Consider the following 22864-nt stretch of genomic DNA (forward strand, 5'->3'; position numbering starts at 1 on the left):
TAGAGCGGGTATGCGTTCACATCTGGCTACTTGTTTCTTTCCATTTTTAATTTATCATTTCTTTATTTTTTATTGTTGACACTATTACAGATGTCCCCCCTTCCCCGAGTTTACTTGTTTCTTGGTGAACTCTTTTTGTAGCTATAGAATTCTGTCCCTATAAAATATACGTATCTTCTCTCAAAGCAAACAAATTGATAATAATTGTTTATAAATTGACAGGGAACATGCTAACCCCACCCTTATGCTTCTTTAATTTTCCTGTTATTGCTTCCTAAACACAATCTTTTGAGAAAGGGAGGACAGAACATGGTTTATTTTTAACATGTTAAAACTTAAACACAAAAAACAAAACAAACTGGAACAAGTCAGATGACAGAAACTATCACCATAAGAGAGGTGCATCAGGTACCAATATTCGGTCACTCAGTCATTCAAAAAAAAACCATGTAATGAACCGCTATCAGGCCTCAAAAAGAGGATGCAATAATGGAACAAGGCCAGAGAGGACTCTGTTCTCACCAAGATCATGATCTCCTGCTATTCTGAAAAATGCAACTTTTTGTTGACTTACCATCTTTTCTTACCAATTAGCACGCAGTGATATTCTAGTAAAATTAGTAATTGTAAGTACAAATAATCCCTTTGCCAGTTTTTGATGTAAAATACCCACTACTCTTAAAATTCAGTGTTTCCATACAGAAAATTGAAAACATTTATATTATTAACTCTGCTACGTTGATAATGCAGAGGACTTGGCAGATGGGAAATCTTTTTCCTATCTAGTGAACATCTTGAATTATGACACGGTTCTCAGGACGAGATATCTCGTCTCCCTTTAGCTGCGTCATCTCAAGTGAGGGAGACGGCATGGTCAGGAGCGAAGCAGACAGCTACAGCTGGAGAATTCTATGTAAGGATCTGTGAGGCACCGTTTCAGAAAATACAGTAAGAGAAAAGAATCATACCTGGGAAGACGTATGTTCAAGGTATGGGTTTGAAATTCTTCTTGAAAGAGTCTATTATAAAAGAAAAAGGGGGAAAATTAAAAATAAATAGAAGATGCTATACCTTAATGATGTACTTTATGCAACAGGGGGAGACCCAGTAGTTAACAGTCCATGACAAAAGGGGAGCTTAAATCTCAAGTCACGGGCCATTGAAGATTAGCAACATCCTTATTCTCACTCAAGGTAAATACTATGCAGGCAACATTTACTCCAACGGACAAGATAAGCCATTTGAATGGTATTTGGTCTATAGAGTACAAATTTAAAAGTGCAGCAGAAAGACCAGGATGTTTTCGTACTTATCACTTTATTCTTAATGTGATTCTGATTCCATTGCTCCTTTCCCATTCCTGCCACTTTCAGCAGTTTCACTCAGGATTTCATCCCCACCCACCTTCACTGATGCTTCAGCTTCACCACGGATTCCCCTGTCCTCTAGTCACACCCTCTCAGGCCATCCCACAAACCTCTACCTAACAATGTCTCTAAACTGTCCCCTCAACTTACAGCGGGGTCTGGTATTGCCTACGTGCGTCAATCCAACCCCTGCCGGCCCGCTGGGCCTACTGCCCTCTGCTGCCAGCAGGTCTCTAGTATTCACTTCCCATCTCCCTACCTGGCTCCTTGACTGTTTAAGACTATAGTCATCAGAAGCACCTGTGACTCATACGCTGCCTCTGCACACACCACTTTCCACGCTGGAGAGCCCCCCATCTTCCCTGATACTCTCCTGAAAGCCACCAGACTTTGAGGCCCAGGTCGTGCAGTCACCTCCTAGGCAGAGCTCCTTGGACCCACCCCAGTTCACTAGGGTTCGTCCGTCTGTTTTTCTGCCATTTATGAGGCAGCTCTTGGGTGCTCTGCATGGTCGGTGGTCTCGCTGTGAGTGTGCGTTTGCCCCCACTAGTCCATAAGCTCCTGGAGAGAGTACTGGCAATTTATACAGTTTTGCTTTTACAGCTTCTAGCACAGCGATGTTTATTCATTTATTTGTAGATATTTATATCTCCATATCACTAATGTAGGAGCTACTTTTTCCTACGTAACAATCCGGGACACAGCACTATCACTCACACAAGCTTAAGCACAATAGAGAATTATTACCATTTCCCACTGTGGTATAGGAAAAAGAACAGAGGAACACATATTCACTGAGTTTTCAACCTATGTTTTAAAAGCTTCTTATACCTCTAATTCCCAGGCTTGCTATCTTTTCAGATCCCACAGTTTTTAGTCTGCTGCCTCCACTGCTTAGAATTTGCTAAATTTACACAACATACCCTGCCAATCATCGCTTTCCAGCATATGAACCGTGTACCAGAATTTAATATAAGACAGAATTTCCATTCTGCCTCTTGCCCACTGCACACTCCTCCCACACTTCTTATCTCATCAAACTAAAATAGATAAATAGATTCTTTGTCCAAAAATGCCAACTGGTACACTCTGCTAAAGATCTGCAATGGCTTCAAAGAAAATGAAATTCATAAGGTAGACAGGCCATGTTAAATTCCCATGTATAAATAAAACATCCACCTACCCTTTCCGTCTAGTCTATACGCACTTCCAATGGCTCTTCCTAGGCCTTCTGTCATCCGAGGCTCGGTAATGTATTCACTTATTGAAATACTGAACCACTTAAAATTTGTATATGTACCAAATTTATCATTTGAAGATGAATCATCATGAAAAGTGATTTCTCCCCTATTAACAGAGAGACTTTTAAAAATCAATGTGGCAGGCCAGGACTGACAATCTTTATTACTCACCTAATTGCTCGAATCAGTGCAGAAAAGCAAATACTTCCTGTGATCTAGTTAAAAAGAGAGCGTTTAGGTAGAAACAAGTTCTAAAGAACCGAGCAGGGGAACAAAAGAAAGCCAACCACTTCCTTTCTCTCCGCCAGCCTGAATCTGGCTCTCTCAACACTCGTCTTTCACTCACACAATTCCACTTCACTGCAGCTTCCCCGCTGGATGGCTCATTTGAAAAGACTGGTAAATTGAGTAAATAAAGCAGTGGGATTCTTCCATGCTGACTAGATAACAGTGATAGATAAGCTACCGGCCCACAGGGAATCCATCCACAAGAGCAACACAAGAACTGCCTCCGCAGGACACAATACCTGGATCTGTTGTTAGAACCTCCTGTGAAGCCCTCTCTAACTAGGCCCGGGGGAGCTCTGTTTCATTACGGCTCCTGTGAAGGCAGCTCTCAAGCTCCGCTGGGCTCAGGGAAGCCACGGAGCTCTCTGCAGAGCCCTGGAAAGTATTTGTTATTGCTAAGCTTAAAATCACTACCATAACTCTGTACCTTTTTTTTTAGAGGCCACTCTATGTAAGTTGTAAAAGTAGCACGTGCCAAAGACTTACTGAAAGAAGAACATGGAAGAATAATCTGTTACCTCATTTTTTACAGGTATTGGGAAAGGACTGTTGCCTAAGTTCATCAGGGGAACACCACGGGCCAACTTACAGGAACCTGAGAGTCTCTGCTCTAAAGCACCTCCCAAATTGCTCTCTCAGCACCTACCTGAAGAGCTGTTGTTACAAGAACCCCCTTGAAAATGCACCTGTCTCCTTTTCAGTATGCTCTCTCCAATATATCGTAGAGTGCTGAGCTGTGTTCATCCTATCTTTGACTCCCTGAGTTTTATTTCTCCTCCCAGGATTCAAGGGCTTCATCTAATTGCTCCTATGGTGACTAACTTTCATTCATTTCACAACTACTTATGAAGCCCCCACTGAGCCCCTCGCCAGGCACTGTGGGAGCTTCCACAAACATACATATGAACACCATACCGGCTCATCCCTGATTTAGGAACCCACTTACCAGAAGACATGGATCTAAGGAACACTTTATACCCGTGAATTCGCTTTCTTGATCCCAATGTCCTGTCGATGTACTCTATAACCTTGGGTGGCTGGTCCAGTTGATGCAGGGTGGCCTGTTTTCGATGGCTCTCACCCTCAGGCCTCAGAAACGCAATGCCCTGGCCCTGGCTGGTGTAGCTCAGTGGATTGAGCACGGGCCTGCGAACCACATGATCGCAGTTCGATTCCCAGTCAGGGCACATGCCTGGGTTGCAGGCCAGTTCCCTACAGGCCAGTTCCCAGCAGGGGACGCACAAAAGGCAACCATACATTGATGTTCCTCTCCCTCTCTCCTTCCCCCCTTCCCCTCTAAAGATAAATAAATAAAATCTTTAAAAAAAAAAACAAAAAAAGAAACGCAATGCCCAGACAAGGTAATGATTCTTCCCCGCCCCTTATTCCCAGTTTCCTAGAATTACTTATGTTAGATGTAATGATTATTTCATGAAAGATATGCGTGCACCATAGAGAGAAGACCACTAACAACACAAATAAAATTAGATTTTAACTCAAATTTATTTCCTTTCCTTTCCACTTTAATAAACCATGAAAAAGGGTTTCCTAAATGATTCTAGGCAAGCCTCATATTTTAAACATGTATTAAAAATTTATAACCCTTTAATATTCACAAATGAACTTCCAGAAAAAAATAACAGCATAACTCAAAAGAATAATTGGTTAGCATATATTACCGTCATGGGCTTTTAAAGTCAGGTGTCCACTAAAGCGAAACGCTAATATCTGTGAGTCTGGGTCTGAATCAAGCATGGAACTCATTCGAGTCGCTGGAAATATCGGTGACTCTATGATGGACTTAAGGCACATTTTTTTATTGGCCTTTAAAGGACATGTCTTAATGTTCTCCTTGGGTTAAGCTAAAGTACTAGGGCTACCAAGGGGAGAGAGAACTAGGAGGAGAAAGGCGGAATCATTTCAATCACCAAAGAAGTATGACTGGCCCTACCCACTACGAAGCAGGAACCAACCAGAACCACCGATTTCATTCATACCTTGAGAATTCAGTTTATGACACAACTTTCTATCACCTTCAGCCACTGTCCTTTTCTCATTCCAGGTGATTAAGTAGAATATGAAGATCTTAAGCTAGAAAATATACTTAGATTTCCTACAATCCTAGGAAGCCATGAAGCTCCATAAGTAACTGGAGGGCGTACATCTTAAGAGATCAGGGGCTAAAACGATGGAGGCTGGGATCCAGCAGGCAGTTCAGCAGAGTGCTGAGACCCTGGGTCCTTTTTAAGCCCCAGGATACACTTAATATCTCAATCAAAGCTTGATCAAGATTGAAAGGGCAGAACCCCAGCCTCTATGCCGGCTGACGTACACAGTCATTCCAAGTTAAGCACGGAGAATGCCAACTGAAGACATGAACCAACTGATGAACAGAAAGGCAGGTGGTGTGGCCATGACTCCCACAGCCATTTCCCCAAGGAGCACACTCCCAGCAGCCAGTCCCAGCCACAGGGCCATTTGTATTATCGTCTCAACGCAGTCTGGCCACATCAAAGTCCATGATGTTCTTGAAATCACACTTCTATGGCACTCGGGTGTGTTAAGAAAATGGAATGAAAGGGACGGTGGCAGAAAGGCTTACTGGGCACTTCCCTTGTCTTAAGCACTTTCCCATAGTAGTAACTGCACTGACCTACTCATACTTTTATGGAAAAGAGGCCTGAGAGTGAGAAAAATTAGAAATTTACTTAAGGCCCCAGGGCCGAAAAGTTACAGAGCCAGGACCGAAACAGAAGGGATGGACCCAAAGCTACTGCTGCTCCTAAAACATGTTGTATGTCATTAGATCATAAGAAATTGAAAGTATGTGCTAGAGGTTGTGCTAAATATTTTCCATGCAACGTATCACTTAATCCTTGAAAAACTATGAAGTAGGTACTATTATGACCCCCTCTTTGCGGATGACAAAACTAAAAGAGGCCAAGAAATTCACCTAAGCTTGCAACTGATGCCTACCTTTAGTCACTGCCCCACATATGTACCTTCTAACTTAGACAGTGGTGACTTGAGAGGGAAATGATAAGGGAGTAGTACATCAAACTGCATGGAGAAGTCACGAGTAGTAGACCTAGTGGGTCTCAACCCTGGTTATGAACTAGAACCTTCTAGGAAACTCAATCAACCAACCAAACAAACAAACAAAAATCCAAACAGGTGTTAGGGAGCCCTTAACAAGGTGGGCTCCTTTGGTTAATGCAATCACAAAAAAGCCTTTCAAGTTTAGGAATCAAGTCACTGAAGATTTGGATCAAGACTCAAATTAAAAAGTGTGCGTATCTCTACTTTTCAGTGAGCTCCTGGCTTGTATTGGCACCAACCCACTAGTCACACCTGGAGTCCAAGAGAAGCCCCTTCTCCAACAGCCACCATGAAGACGCTCCCACCGGCCAAGTCTGGGACGGTCTGAGCAGGTGTTTAGGTCTCACCCCAGACCCAGAGAAATAGAACCTCTAGGAGCAGAGCCTGCTGGGTTTTGCCAATCTCCCCCAGTAGTTCCAACCCAAGTTTGAGAGAAACTGTCCAGATCAGTGGTTGAAACTGGCAATTCGCACCTCTCCTCACCCACTTCAGCTATGAGGCTTGGAGGACTACGAAAACACTGCCTCAGTGCCAGTCCGGGCTGACTCCCTACCACGACCGAGTACAGTCATCTGACTCACAGCACCGGGCTCTGCGGCTGAGCTCCTAAGTCTGGCTGGTGAAGAACAAAGAGCCAGTGTTCCAGTCAATCCCACCTTGCACCTGTTCACGTGGCGTGTTTTCTGCGGAGCCCGGCCGAGACACAGCCCGAAGCCAAGACACCTTGGAGTCTACAGAGCAGCACAGCACCTACACTCCTTCTCAATGGGCATGCATACCCTTCCAGCGGCACCCACAACGTCGAACTTGACTTTTACTTCCCATTACTGAAGGACTCTTTTCTAGTGCAAACATGTTTGCCCCACTTAAAAGCTAAAGTAGAAAATCAAAGTGGGTTCTAGGAACACTTATAGATATTTCACAATCCTGCTCGCCTAGGGACACAATCAGCAAGAGCCAGCAGCTTCTGGGAAACACCGTGAACAGGAACGGCAGAAACGAACCCCAAAGCGTCATCAACGTGACGTCATCCAATCCTTGGGAAAACACCTTTCTTCTCAGTGTTTACAAACAAGAAAATAGTTTTGCCTTAACAAGGTGGGCTCCCTTGGTTCATGTAATCACAAAAAAGCCTTTCAAGTTTAGGAATCAAGTCACTGAAGATTTGGATCAAGAGTCAAATTAAAAAGTGTGCGTATCTCTACTTTTCAGCGAGCTCCTGGCTTGTATTGGCACCAACCCACTAGTCACACCTGGGGTCCAAGAGAAGGCCCTTCTCCAACAGCCACCATGAAGACGCTCCCACCGGCCAAGGCTGGGACGGTCTGAGCAGCAAACTAATTAAAGTATTACATTAAAATTCACAAAATAAATATCCATGAGTACACACAGATACAAATACTGAATAAAGAAATGTTTGGGGAGAAGCAGCTCTTCCTTATGGAATAATTCTAATTACTAAATACAATTAAAAAAAACCAGAAAACCACCATTGGGCAAACATCACAGCACTAACTGATGTAGACAAAAATCATCAATGCGCTATGACTGGTGTAGTTCCATGGACTGAGTGCCAGCCTGTGAACTAAAGAGTCACAGGTTCGATTCTCAGTCAGGACAACATGCCTGGTTGTGGGCCAGGTTCCCAGTAGGGGGCACACAAGAGGCAACCACACACTGATCTCTCTCTCTCTCTCTCTTTCTCTTTACCTTCCCCTCTGAAAATAAATAAAATCTTTTAAAAAAATCATCAATGGATGCCAAAATGAGTGGGAAAAGTATAATGAGACACCAGATATAGACACAGTATAATGACATACATGTTGTCTCCCCACAAGCTATGAATGAGCACAGAGAAAACTTAATAACTTCTCAGTGGGAATTAGCAGACATCACCTTAGCAATGTGATAAAATCATTACTAAGCATGAGACACGTTGACATCATTTGCCTGCTGATCTGACACACTGATAAAAGACACTTTTTGTGGTATTTTTGTCAAAAGGGACACCTGAATTCAGTGAGAAAACATCAGACAACTCCAAACTGGGGGTCACTCTTCCATGTAACTAGACCATACTCTGCAAAAATGGTCAAGGTTGTCTCAGACCCACACACACAAACACCCAAAAACCAAACAACTGAGGGAGGACCTCTGACTAAAAGAGACCAGTGGAAACTGACAGAGAAGGGCACTGGCGAGCTGGACGAGGGCGAGGACCTGAGTGGGGCGGCTGGCAGAATTCAAACGAGTTCCCTAGGTGAGCGCCCCGAGTGTTGACGCCGGGTTTGCGAGTGGACTGTGACTACAGTGGAACTCTCTGTGTATTAGTTGTACATGTTTTAAGTCCCAAGTTGTCTCCCAATGAAAAGTTCCTCCCCACAAATAAAGTCTCAAAAAAATTTCAAGTACTGTTTCAAAAGGCAGCACCTACTTCCTGCTAAAAGCTGCACGGCCCTCGGCTTATTAGCTTAGGCTGCGCGCCAGAATGACCCTCCTTGCTCCCGCACCTTCCACAAATCAGAATACTCTTCCTAACAGGACCTCCCATATCACCTCGTTTTGAAGAAATAAAATGGTTATTTAAAAATGAACACAGTTCACTTTCTCCTGAGTGCTCCCAGACCATGTTCCCAGTCTTCACCCGAGCCTGTGCCGTGACCTCGAGCCCTGCATTTCTCTCTACGTTTCCATATCTTGTTCTTCCTTCGATTCATGTAAATACTGCAAGAAGCCCGCCCAGGCCCTGAGCCTCCCACGATTTCTCTCCTGCCTCTAACACGTGCATTTACCACTGAAATGTGACGTCTCCGGGCTCCGTGACACATGTGCACCATCCCTCCTCAGCCAGCCTCGTAAACCCCGGAGGGACTCTACGTGCTGTGAATCTAGGGCCTTCCACAGTGTGTCACAGGGCTGACCGCTGCTCTGGGGTCACGTGGCCTGAGGACCCGGACTCTCAGGCCACGTGGGAAACACAGTGTTACCACCTCGAAGCCTATGAAACCCTCTGCCTCCTCTGCCACACCCCCACACCACTGCCGTTCCTGTCACTTCTCAACCCCATCTCTTAAGTGGTCACGTGTGGAGTGATGTGTGTGGAGCACATAGTAAGTCCTCACTTAAGGTTATCGATAGGTTTTTGGAAACTGTGACTTTAAGATACACAAAATATAATCCACATGATTCTACTTTTACGTGGAATCTCAAGAACAATATAAATGTACAAACCAAACAGAAACAGACTCATAGGCACAGAGAAGAGCCAGAAGGGAGGGGAGGGGAAGTTGAAGGGCTGGGTGAAAAAGGTGAAGGGATTAAGAAGTACAAACTGGGAGTTACAGAATAGTCACAGGATGTAACGTATAGTTAAGAAACTATGGTCAGTAACATTGTAATGCCTGTGTGCGGTGCCAGGTGCAAGCTGGAAACGTCGGGGGAACACCTTGTAAAGTGTACGGCTGTCTAACCACAATGCTGAACTCCCGAAACTAACACAAAATAATACTGAGTGTAAACTGTGATTGAAAAAAAAATTTTAATTAGAAAAAATATATAGAATCACACCAATTTTCCCATAGGCTAATGGATATAAACAAAGAGTTAAATTCCTACAGTATACTGGTCACAAAAATGCCACCAAACTCCTAAACAAAGATCCTAAACACTCGTAATGTTAAACAATAAAGTAGTTGTGAGCTCGACATACATTTAAGAAAGATTAATAAGAACAAATAAGAGAATGTTTTTCCAATCTGAGGAGTCCAGGTCAGGGTCAGGGTGGCCAGAGCCTGTCCTGGCAGCTCAGGGCCCAAGGTGAGACCCACCCGGACAGGGCACCCTTCCACTGCAGGGCCACCCGCACCCGCACCCAAACCCGCACCCGCACCCGCACCCGCACCCGCACCCACACCCACACCCACACCCAGTCGGGCTTCTGCAAGTCAGACATGCCAGCCCTCCTGACTTGCACAGCTTTGGCGGCTGGAAGGAAACCAGGGCACCCAGAGAAAACTCACGCAGACACTCGGGAACATGCAAGGTCCACACACACACTGGCCCTGGGCCATCGTTCACTTTTTTTCCTCATCAGCATTATAACGAAATGAGGTCTAATGAAACAACTTTATTCAAAGACCTGCTGTATGTTTTTATACCCTGAATAATTTATGTGCTTGTTTTAAAATGTAAAGATGCACTTCAATACCAGTTAATTCCTTGTAATGAAAAACATTTCAGTTAAGTTGCTGGAGTCTTCTAGAGGGAAAATGTTCACTTTTCCTTTCCTCCGTTACTGACAAGTCAGGAATGAGCAAAAGAAATACACTTCGGGCAGCCACCTTTCTTCCCTCTGCTTTGACTCTGGAACTGAATCTACATGAATTTTTGAATGCTGTAAAACAATGAAGGTCTTCTAGCAGAAAGTATGTTTATGAAATGACTTCTGACTTTTATTTCTCAGTTATTCAACTAAGGCAAACAAAGAACCTTGAAAATGTACCACCACAAAGGACATCCTGAAGCCCCCGGCCCATTCCTCGGCCTTGGTCTAAATGTAGTGGGCGGGGGGCGGGGGGGGGCACGGAGCCAGATCGGGAGTGCACACTGCAGCCCCCGGGCCCAGCCCCCGCCACCTGGTTTCCATTGGGTTTTATTGGAACACAGCTGGGCCCATCTGTTTACATAGAGTCTCTGTTTTCCCGCCAAAAATACTCACTGTCTCAACCTTTACGGAAACAGTTTACCAATCCTGGTGCAGATGATCAAATTTCACAGAGCAGGAGGCGCTCTACAACGTATTCCAGTGCTGAACCAGTTCTTGATGAGAATTGTTTTTCATTTTGAACCAAATTATCTCCCACTACAATTTAAGATTATTTCCCCCAAAACTGCTTAAGGACAGTTCCATCTTCACTTACATGTTACTTAAAAGCAAGAAATAGGTCAAAACAATTTTTTCTGGCTTCCAAAATTAAAGCAAAGAAAGAGCAACGAGTTTCACTCATCCTTCCAAACGAGGGAATTCGTAATGTAGGCAAATCTGGACGACACGAAACTGATCCGAGGGCCAAATGCACAGAAGTACTGGCCCATCCGAGAATACGTGGTTTCAGACATCTGAGTCTTGCACATACCCTCCCTGCCTAAAGTGCCTTACTCCTTCACACACTTAAGTTTGCATATAGTCCATGTTAAAATGCATTCGGATGCTGAAATCTCCTGTTACAATTGCTCTTTTATCTACATCCAAGGCACTTAAGACTCCAGATACTTATTTACATTTGGATTTCCCCTAATTCATTGTAAGAATCCTTTTTTAAAAAAATTTTAAGAGAGAGGGGAAGGGAGGGAAAAAGACAGGAAGAAAAACATCAACTGGCTGCCTTCTTCAAGTGCCCCCGACCAGGGGCTGAGCCCTCAGGCACTTGCCCCGACCAGGGATCAAAACAGTCACCTCTCTTGCTTTGCAAGACGACACCCAACGAACTGAGTACGCCGGCCAGGGCTGTAAGAATCTTAAAGACAGGGTCTATACAGTCAACTCACATTTATAATGTCCAGAGTATCTAACATGAATCATTGCATACAGTTAATTCTCTTTAAGTGTTTGGGAAAATCCAGCTCTTTTAACACTTCATTTAACTCTTTACATTCTGGACTTTACAGCTCCTTCCTCTGAGCACCACCCTGCATGGTGGCTAAGAGCCGCACTCTGATTTATGTCGTTAGATTCAAGGCCCATCTGTACCACTTAGAAGCTACGTGTCCTTGGACAAGTTATTTAACTTCCCTGTGCCTCTGTTTCCACCTCCTTACATGGGAGAACTAAAATCTCCTCTTAAGGTTGATGTAAGGATTAAATGACTTAAAACTGTGGTTCTCAAACTTCAGATGCATTGCTGGGCCCCATCACCAAAGGTCTGGGGTTCAGCAGGTCTGGAGCAAGGCCTGTGAATCTGCAGAAGCACTTACTTAAAAATATATTTTTAAAAGAGCTTAAAACAGTGCCTGCTGTATTGTAAGTGCTCAGCAAACGTTAACTGTGGCTGAGCACTCAGCAGACTCATCTATGCTTTGGGACATGAATGTGGGTCTCCTCCACTGCACTGTGAGCTTCTCCCGGGGACAGGGACCCTACATCCCAGGGACCCTACAAGGTGCCTGGGACGGCAAGGCCAGGGGAGCATGGACAGGATTCTCTGCCTGTCTCCCAAGGCTCCTCCTAGTCACGAAAAAAACCAGGATTTGGGGGAAAGAAAACTGTGCTCCTGGCAACATTCCCAGGGGGTCCACACCAAGGACCTTTTGGACATGGGCTCTTTCCTTCACCACCCACACCCATGAGGGTTCGGCCCCATGTCCCACACTTGGGAGTCTGGACAAGCTCAGTCAGAACCAATCAGCTTTCATAAGGTTCTTGGGACCACAGTCTGTTCCCAAGTGCAAACAGGATCTCTACGAGCTTCTGTCAAAGGCAGAGACCTGCCAGCGCCACTGTCTAAAATTCGAGGTACAGCCAATTCTTATATAATCAAAGGTTTTACCTAAACACTGGCGTTCATTCTTAATTTATATTGCCTTACCGTCCTCGGTGCTCCAAAATCTTTTGGTTAATCGTTCCTTTCAGGATTTGAGAGGATCCACTGACCTTAGCAGTCTACAATAGCACCTAGACAGCTCACAAGACCCATGACACCTGCCACACAAGGGTTCTGACGCAGACCCTCCGCCATTCACAGCGGCCTGGCAGCAGTGCTGCGACCCCACGTGCAGACTTTCAGGGTCACGGCGGGGGGTGGGGGGTTGCTTTCCTAACTTTCCTGAAGCCAGTTGAAGCAGGTGGGAACACTCTGTCACTGCCTATCTTGTGCAGCTCCAGTTCCAAACGTCATTCTCTTGCTGGAGATAAGCACAGCGCCATCTCATTGGTCAGTCTTACCACCTGTCACAAGGAACAGGCTGAGGCCTTCCTTGCGTTCTTTTGTTCTGATCACACCTAAAATTGTCTGCTTCGCTGGCCTTTGCTTAGTTCACAAGCCCTCCATGAGCTGGCTCCTGAGTCTCCCAGGCTTGTGAAACTTTATTTATCCTGGGGCACATGGCCTCCTTTCTCTCAGTACTTGTCTTTTTAAAATCGGAGGTCCTTTGAAAGTTCGCTTAACTTGATAGCCAAGCAAGATTCTTTCAGTTCCTTCTCGGTTCCTAATACATTCTAACAGCAATACCATAGAATCAGAATTTCATTCACGTCTTGTTCGCACTTCCTTTTACTGTTTCCAGGGATGACGCCCGGACTATCACTTCTCATCATTTGTTGAAACCAGATTCCACGAAGTGCAGAGGTCCTCGCAGGGTCACTTCCTCCCCCAGCGCCCTCTCTGGGCCGGGCAGCGCTAATCAGAACTGGCTCTGCTGATGCCCGGGCTGCAGGCTTCCACTTTCTGACGCCTTGACCCGGATTCAGATTTCCTTCCATCGCCACTGAATCACCTTCTTTCTAATCTCCCCACCAAATTATTTCTTCTAACCTGTCTAGACAGCCTTTCTCTGCTGTAATAAATCATCACAGACAGGCCGTCTTCAGATTGTTTCCCGCCCCCCGGCCCCCCTCCCCACTCCGGCACCGATACATTCTCAGCAAACATAAACAGCCATTCCTTCAGCCAGAATGGAAAACAAAGCACAGCCCCGCTGCTGGTCGCCATCACAGTGTTCAAATATTCTGGAATTCAAGGGGATCTCTGGCTTCCCTGCGGAAATCCCCCTTTCCCGCCAGAGCAGGCTTCAGCAACTGCCACTCGGGTCTCCCTGCCCATTGGGGACCTCCCATGGAGGCTCCTGGAACGTTACTGAAGCCACCTGGCAAGGGCTCCCTTCCTCAGGCCCCATTGCAGCGAATGAACACCAGATGCAGGTGACAGTGATCAACCCCCTTTTGCCAAAGGGCGGGGGGGGGGGGTCTACTGCACGGCAGCCTCCTAGTGTTGGCACCACCGGAGCGCTGCAGGGAGACGTGGGTTTTCAGGTCCCATCCCAGACCCACACGGTTCACAGATGGAGCTGAACAAGATCCCCACATGAAGCACACCGCAGTGAACTGGACAAGCAGGCATCTACATGATCCAGATATAAAACCCTGCTTCTGCCACAAATGTTTCTGAAGCATATAAAGCTCCCAAAGATACTACAGAGATTCTCCTAAAAAAGGATCACGTGGGCACAGTGAGTTTCAGAGATGTTGCCTATTCTATTCTCCTGCTTTAAGGATGAAAAATGCACCCGCACATGTCAGGACTGAAGAATTTCCGCAGTGAATAGTCTGTTTAATCTAGCATTTCTCAAACACATCTAACCAAGGGATTTCAAAAATTGATTCATCTATGTTTATAAACATCTGTTACCGCCCCAAAGCACATTTACTGGCATTAACAGAAAACACAGAACTTAAAAGCTTGTCCTAAAGGAATAAAAAGGACACAAATCTACCATATCTACCATAACAACTAAAAAAAATGTATATGGGTAGGGGCAGAAAGACTCACAGAGAAATTAACCCAGTTAGTCTTTTAAATTTTTTTTCAGTTTTACACATACATACAGCACTTACCATGTGCTAGGCTTCGTTTTAAATACTTGTTCAATTATTAATTTGCTCAATCCCCTTAGTTCAATGTGGTAGGTACTATTATCATCACAGTTTTACAAATGGAGAAACTGAGGCAGAGATGTTGAGAAAACACCTAAGGACACACAGCTAGGAAGGAATAGGAAGCACTGAAATTATTTGGCTCCAGAGTTCATATTTTTTGTTTTTGTGATTTTTTAAAACTCTTCACCAGAGAATATGTTTATTGATTTGAGAGAGAGAGAAAAGGAGAGAGAAACACTGCCCGTCTGCCTCCCGCACGCACCCCGACCAGGGAGGGAACCCCCACTAGGCAGGTGCCCTGACCCGGAAGCACACCTTGTGGGTGCCACCCTGCCAGGCCAGGTTTCATGTTCCTATCCACTGTGTCGGGCTGACTCTCCAGGGATTTTCCCCCACTAACAGGTTTTGTTGTTGTTCAGTGTTTCTATAGCAGATATTTCTTAATGAAAATCAAGAAATAAAAAAAAAAAAAGCTTGTCCCAGAGCATACGCATCTCCACCCAACAATTACAAAGTACTGCACTCACCCCTCCAAACCTTCTCTGCTGGCCTGTTTACCAACGACCTTTAAGTACATACATTAATCAAGTTTAGAGGTGATGTCACCTTCTTTTTGGTTGGGGAGGCCAAGCAGAGACCAGCCCTGGCCCCAAAGGCTGGACATTCCACAGCCAAGATGAACAGAAGGGGACTTGGCCATCCCCGGAGCTACCAGTCGCCTGAAGACAGCAGCCTGTGACCGCCCATGCCTGCCAGACAGATTTTGCCTCCCCTCTTTACTATTTTCACCAACTCAGAGAAAAAACACATGCAGATTCCAACTGACATGTATTCTGCTTAATAAGATCCCAAAGCAACTTCAAGTTTCATGTGTTCACCCATCCTCTTTGAGCATAATTACTGTCTTACAGGTACATGAGGTTCCATTTTTAGAACTCCCTCAATTTTTGCTTTAATCAAACTTCATTTTCAACACCTACCACTGTACTCTTTCTGCTTTCTATCTGTATGAAGTTCGATAACAACCTTAACATCTTCTCCACCTTTACTCAGTTCAGCCAGAGTAAACCACAACCCTAATTTCTGAGGAGGCCCCTTTTTAAGTATGTTAACATTGATTGACAATCTGTTTCTAGATGAAAGCTCTATGGCTAATAAAATAACTTACATTCCACAAGTAGGTGACTGAGGAACTAACTGACACAATGTATGTGAACATAGAGGAGACCTCTTGCTAGAGGATTTTTACCACTCACAAGGGTTTTACAGTCCTTGGAAATCTACAAACAACGGGCTGTTTCTGTTGCCCGCAGCCCCACTCCAGTTCCATCCACGCTCCTCCCCTCCCACACCCTCGTCCAGGTACACGATGAAGTATTATGCAGCCATGACAAAATTTAGAACTTGTAACACATGGAAATATTTTGGTGGAAAGTGGGGAGAGGGGGTAAGTAAAACAGAAGAGACAGTGCAAAGTCAACTAAAACAAGTAGAAATATATGGGTATAGCAAAACACTAATAGCAATGGTCCCTGTGTGATAGGCTACTGGTAAATTTTTGTTTCCAAACTTCTGACTTTTCTATAGTAAATACAGTACTTTTACAACCAGAAAAAAACTACCTTAAATGCAAGATAAAACCTACACTCATACCACTAACTTTCCACCTCCAACCCTAAAAAGAAAGAGTTACACAGATGAAAATGGTGATTCTTTAAACACAAAGGATAAAGAACGTGTCCACAGTCAGAAAGAAATCATAGTCAAATTAGCTCCAATGTAAGTGCATTTATGGGTGGGGGAGGGAAAGACAAACCAAGAAGGCGAAAAGCCAGTAAGAGAGGACAGGAAAGATGTACCCCTTCCTCCTTTCTACTCAATGGACTCCATTCAGCCAGGCTCTCGGCCTGCCCCACAGGGACAGGGCCACGGAGAGGAGGCATGGAGGTGAGAGACAAGGGGAGAGCGAAGACAAGAAGGGACTACAGTGGGGAAGTGTCAAACAGCACAGCATAAGGGACCGGGCAGCCCTTCCATTTCAAAACGCCCTCGCAATCTATGCACAGGACAAAAACTGGGCTCTGCCCAAAGTGTTCCTACTCTAATAACATCAATGCTCAGAGTATCTTTTGTGTGTGTGTGTGTGTGTGTTCAAAATGCTGAAGTGTGTAGGAAATAACTTTCTCTGGCCATTAATGTCAGAGCTAACCACATCTAAAGAAAATAATTTAGGAAGTAAATACCCCTAAGTCAAACATCAATAATTCGGGGTTCCCAGTGGCTGAATTTAATTGTCTGCACAGCTAGGGCAGAGATCAGCTTCCACAGGAAGAGTGAGAGATACACAATGGACTATGTGGCAGCTACATTTAATAGGTGATACGAAGGCACAAGGTCAATGCAGTTTCTAACAAAATCTAAACTCCGTCCTCTGCCCCAGACCACAAGCACTGCATTCACCACTCTTGGATATGCAAGCTGCACATCAATGTGTTTATTAATCATGGGCCTCATCAACAGGCCACTGGCTTCATCAGAGCCATAAGCAAGAATTTAGGTTTGGCAGCTTCGTGGTCTGCATTGTCCATCATTTTCCTTCCTGGATCCCGAGTGACAGCTCTCCAGTTCCACGTAAGGGAATGTTTTCGGTACTCAGAACACACAGGTGGGGATGAAGTTCTCAACCCATGAGGGGAAGGGGGGTCTTAAAGAGCCCTTACGTATATATTCAAGCAACTACTTTCCCACACAGATCTTTCAATGAAAGTAAGATTAAGTCACCAAGATATTTGTTTTTAAAGCAGTTCTGAAACAAGACTGAAAACTATTTTAAAACTCACAGACAGAACGTAAAACTGAATTAGACCAAAATCTTTGCAAAAGAACACAAGATTGAAACCCTCTCCTTTTTTTTGTTTTTTGTTTTTTGTCTAAGAGATACTCCTCTCTCTGGGGTGTGGGGCCCACAGGACCTTGACATTCCTGCGTTGGCTTGAGTTTGATAATATGTGTGTCACTCAGCATAAAGGCATGAGAGTCCTTTGAAAGTAGATACAAAAGGCACTGACTTGACCAACCTTTCAAGAAAGAAGGGGACAGCAGTGAGCAAGTAACCAAGGATCCTTCTGTTTCTGTCACATATTTCAAGGCCAAGAATCAGATGATACTTGTTGAGTAATGGGAAAACTTGGAACACTACAATACTGTTAAATTCCTAGGGCAAAAACATACTTATAATCAAGCTCTCATACTCTGCGGGCTTTAAACCCACATACGATTCTGGAGGAGTGCTCAACACCACCGAACTGTATTCCTAACAGTGGCTAAGAAGGTAAATTTTATGTTATTTGCATTTTATCACAATTAAATTTTTTAAATTAAACCACATTTGATAGATTCTGAAAGTCCAAATGTACTTATAAATGATAATCTCCCAAAGTAAGTAAAGAGAACAGGGCAGTCTCCAGCTTTGCCTGGCAGGGAGATTTGATGCCTTGTCAAACCTATTTCTTAATTTCAATGAGGCTTTAAATGGCAAGGTTAGAAATGTAATCACCAGCAAATGAAGCTCCAGGAGTTAATTAATACCATTGTGTGCCGTGTTGTCTTCTCGGAACTGTATTTAAATGCGGTACAAAAAGTCTTCGGTATAAATAAAGCCTTCATTATGAAGGGAAAAAAAACGAGGACTGTTCCCCTGCAGGGTGCAGAATTTGGCTCTTTCCTGGCTAAGCACTTTCCCCTGCACTCTCACCCCCATTTCTGCTAACAAAGGTTTTAAAAGCCAATCCCCATTTCTTGTTACTGACTACATTTGACACACAGGGAAACTTGTTTCTGAAAGCTTTCCAATTAGAAATTAATTCCATGATTTGTGGCAGGCAATTCCTTTCCCATAACTCTCGGTGAAGCCCGAGAGTTATCTATGCACCTCAGGCTGGATGACAAAACAAACGCCGTGGCCCAACAGTGGCCCTATCAGCCATCGGCTGATGCATTTTGTCTTGGACCATCTTCTCTCTTTTTCTCACACTCGTCTGTGCCCCAGGGAGCAACCTGCTACAAGCTGGGCAGAGACACAAGTGGAAAAGGCTGTGGTGGCTATTTTTGTTTTGTTAAGTCTTTGCCTTTCAAACTTGCTTTGGACTGCAACCCAGAAAAAGGTATATACTTCATATGGTGGCCCAGGTCTCATAAACATGTATATATACATATATAACTGGAATAAAAGGCTTTTAATCATCTCCTCATACTGCCCACCAATGAGATAAACTCTGAGCTCCTCATTATATATATTCATATTAAATGCCAATTTTCCATTAAAATGATTCTATAATTCTCGTGCTCTCAATGAAATAACTTCCACATTTTGTGCTACTTGAATCTTTAAAACACTCAATAGATTAATATTTTAAGTACTTACATATTTACATATTCAAAACCTGGCTGCATTGCATGACTATATACTTACATATTACATGTGTGTTTGTATGAAGAAAAAGAGAGAGTAACCAGCTAATCTGGGGGCCCAAAACAGCATATTCAACATCTGAATATACTAAATCACTGCTAGAATAACCAATGCTCTTAACAATCTTACTTAAAAGAAAGAGTATCTCAGCCAAAGAATGGATAGATGCCATTTTCTCTGAACCAAATTGAAGAGGGAAAAGAATGTATATTGCCAGTATCTCCCATTATTTTTCATTTTGAAAATATTGCTCCATTTAAGTAGGGACTCCTAAAAACCATCATTGAGGTAGGATGGTTTATCTTCCATGAGAGTTTCCATTTGTGCTATTTCTAATTTAACAAAACAACAGGAGGAAGAGTAAAGGGGATGTTACTAATGATCATGAAAACAATGCCAACAAAGACAAAAGTGGCAGGAAAAGTTGACTATCTGATCACCAAGTATGGTGTTGTTAGTGGTGATGTGGGCTCTTGGTTCGGTAACCTCAGTTCTTCTCTTTTTTAGTCATGTTTTATTGATTATGCTATTACAGTTGCCCTGATATTTCCCCTTTGCCCCACTCCACCCAGCACCCCCCACTCCCTCAGGCAATCCCCCCACCATTGTTCAAGTCCATGGGGCATGTGTATGAGTTCTTTGGCTGTTCCATTTCCTATACTGTACTTTACATCAGCATGATTATTCTGTAACTGCCTATTTGTACTTTTTAACCCCCTTACCTCTTCACCCAACTCCCCTATAACCCCCTCCCATCTGACAACCATCAAACGCTCTCTACATTCATAACTCTCTCTCTGCTCTTCTCATTTTCGTCTGTTTTTAGATTCAATTGTTGATAGATTAGTGTTCTTTGCCATTTTATTGTTCATAGTTTTGATCTTTTTCTTAAATAAGTCCCTTTAACATTTCATATAATAATGGTTTCATTATAATAAACTCCTTTAGTTTTTTTCTTGTCTGGGAAACACTTTATCTGCCTTTCAATTCTAAATGATAGCTTTGCTGGGTAGAGCAATCTTGGCTATAGATCCCTGCTTTTCATGACTTTGAATATTTCTTACCAATCCCTTCTAGCCTACAAAGTTTCTTCTGAGAAATTAGCTGACAGTCTTATGGGAATTCCCCTGTAGGTAACAAACTTCTTTTCTCTTGCTGCTTTTAAGATTCTCTCTTTATCTTTACTCTTTGGCATTTTAATTATGGTGTGTCTTGGAGAGAGCCCCTTTGCATCTATCTTATTTGGGACTCTCTCTGCTTCCTGAACTTGTATATCTATTCATTTCAAAAAATTAGGGAAGTTTTCTTTCATTATTTTTTCAAGTAGATTTCCAATTCCTTGCTCTTTCTCTTCTCCCTCTGGCACCCCTATGATGTGAGTGTTGGACCTCTTGAAGTTGTCCCAGAGCCTGCTTACATTTATCCTTGTTTTTTTTGGATTCTTTTTTCTTCTCGTTGTTCTGATAGGTTGGTTTGTTGTTGTTTTTTTTGCATCCTTATGTTCCAAATCATTTATTTGATTCTTAGCTTCAGCCACTCTACTGTTGTTTCCCTATAAGCTGTTCTTTATTTCAATTAGTATATATTTCATTTCTGACTGGATCTTTTTTATGCTACTAAGGTCCTTACTAAGTTCCTTGCACATCCTTATAACCAGTGTTTTGAACTCAGCATCTGATAGGTTGCTTATCTCCATTTTGTTTAGCTCTTTTTCCAGAGTTTTGATCTGTTCTTTCATTTGGGTCATTTTTCTTTGTCTCCTTGTTTTGGCTGCCTCCCTGTGTTTGTTTCTATGTATTAGCCAGAGAGCTGCTTTAACTCAGTATCTTGGTAAGTGTGGCCTAATGTAGTAGGTGTCCTACAGGGTCCTATGGCACTGCCTCACTTATCACCCAAGAGCTGGGCACTTGAAGTACGCCCTTCATGTGGGCTGAGTACACCCTCCTCTTGTAGCTGAGCCTTGGTTGCTGTTGACAGGTCAATGAGAGGGATTTACCAAGGCTAGTCAGCTGCAAGGATTGGCTGTGACCACTTACCACAAACCTCTGCCCTCTGTGGAGGATCAGCTATCCAGGGGCACGATGGTGGTGTTCTGACCTGGTCTGTAGCTGTCTACTGGCTGAGCTGGCCCTAAGGTTCCCCATCTGGTGCAGGCCTAGGTCAGCCGCCACCTTGTGTTTTGCCGGGGCTACCTTGCCCGAGTTATAAAGCAATCTGAGATAGCTGCTACTTATGCTGGACCTGGAGATTCCCAGGAGGCACCAAGCTGTGAATCTAGGCTGGCTGCTGCTAGTGCCAGACCCGGGGCTCACTGAGGTCAGCTGTTGCTTGTTTGAGTGGAATTTTGTTCGTTAGGAAGTTTGGAAACATGAGCCAAGACCAGCCATTCATATGGGAATGGCCTACTTGGGTGGGTCTGTAAATTGGGTGGGGCAGAGTCTCTGGGGATCTCCGAGGTGGGTCAAACAGTGTTAGCCAGGTTGATGGAGTCTCAGATACGGCACCAGCTTGCCAGCTCTGTAGGGGAATAAGGTTTAGAAAAGGGACAATGGCCTCTGTTCACCTGGGTGCCAGACACTTCAGTTTCTCCCTGTACACCACTGGAACCTTTCAAGCTGCTACCTTGGTGCTAGAGCTCAGAGGGAGTGAGTCTGAGTAGGTGAGTCCATGTCTGGGTTCCCTAAGAGGAACTGCTTGGGGCTCCAACAGTTTCTTCCACTGACTCAATTCCTGCTGGTTTTTGCAGGCAGAAGTTGTGGGGACAGATCTTCCTGGCACTGAAACCCAGGCTGGGGCACCTGGTGTGAGGCTGGGACTCCTTGCTCCTGAGATAGCCCTCCTGAATTTTTACCCACCACACATGGGTAAGGGTTGACAAGCCTGTTCCATGTCTGTACTCCATTTACCAGTCTGGATGGATGTGGTTTCTTTAATTCCATAGTTGTCAGACTTCCATTCAACTTGATTTCTAATGGTTCTGAGCAATGGTTGTTCTATATTTCAGTTGTAATTTTGATGTGGTTGTGTAAAGAGGTGAGCCAAGTTTGCCTATACCGCTGCCACCTTACTGGAAGTCAGCAACCTTGGTTCTTGAGTTCAGCAAAAAAAGAATTCAGAGCCAAGAGCTCTGGTGCAAGAGAAAGTTTATTTAGCACAAAGATAGAACAAGTGAGCCAGCTGGGCTGTGTGGACTTGGGGAACAAGTTACAGAAGCAAAAGAAGGGCTTTTGGAGAACAAAAAGCAAAGATACATGTCTGAAGAAGTAAGGTGTGGTACAGACGGAGAGAGGAGGGGTAGAGGGGGAGATGTCAGGAGGGGAGGGGAAGAGAGAGGGAGAGGGGTACAAAAAGAACTGGAACCTTTGCCTTAAGGGTTTTAATGTTTCCTAAATGCAGGAATTTTAGGGGAGCATCTCAACAGAATATTCATCAGTTTTCCAGATGTGTCCTTTCAGGATCACGGTCTTTAATGATTGGTCAGTGCTGGAGAAGAGGGTCTCGCAATGACTAATGTCGTTGTACCTGGTCCTGATGTCAGCCACAACACTGCTTCATCTGGTTTTGCAGCTCTTCTGGATCTGGACCTAAAACACAGCTGAGGCCTAGAAGTCATCTCTAGTTTGACCAAAATTCTGTCTCTGTGGCCAACAGACCCAAGGCTTTGTTCCTCAGATGATCTGATACTGAAGAGAACTTCACTGTCCTGAGGGCCTAATGTCCTGGTCATGCAAAGGAGAAGGCGGCAAGT

At 44.1% G+C, this 22864-nt stretch overlaps 1 protein-coding gene across 1 annotated transcript in view; it reads right to left on the reverse strand.

Annotated features, from left to right (window-relative positions):
* The window catches only part of RAPGEF5 (Rap guanine nucleotide exchange factor 5), a 216727-nt gene that overhangs the window by 168464 nt on the left and 25399 nt on the right, over positions 1–22864 (reverse strand). The window contains exon 2 of the mRNA XM_037136283.2: positions 969–1019. Coding sequence (XP_036992178.2) covers positions 969–1019 — 51 coding nt within the window. The remainder of the gene's footprint in view (positions 1–968; positions 1020–22864) is intronic.

The sequence above is a fragment of the Artibeus jamaicensis genome, unplaced genomic scaffold, assembly GCF_021234435.1.
Source record: "Artibeus jamaicensis isolate MK-2021 breed Jamaican fruit bat unplaced genomic scaffold, CSHL_Jam_final contig_3230, whole genome shotgun sequence".
In the NCBI taxonomy this organism is placed as follows: Eukaryota; Metazoa; Chordata; class Mammalia; order Chiroptera; family Phyllostomidae; genus Artibeus; species Artibeus jamaicensis.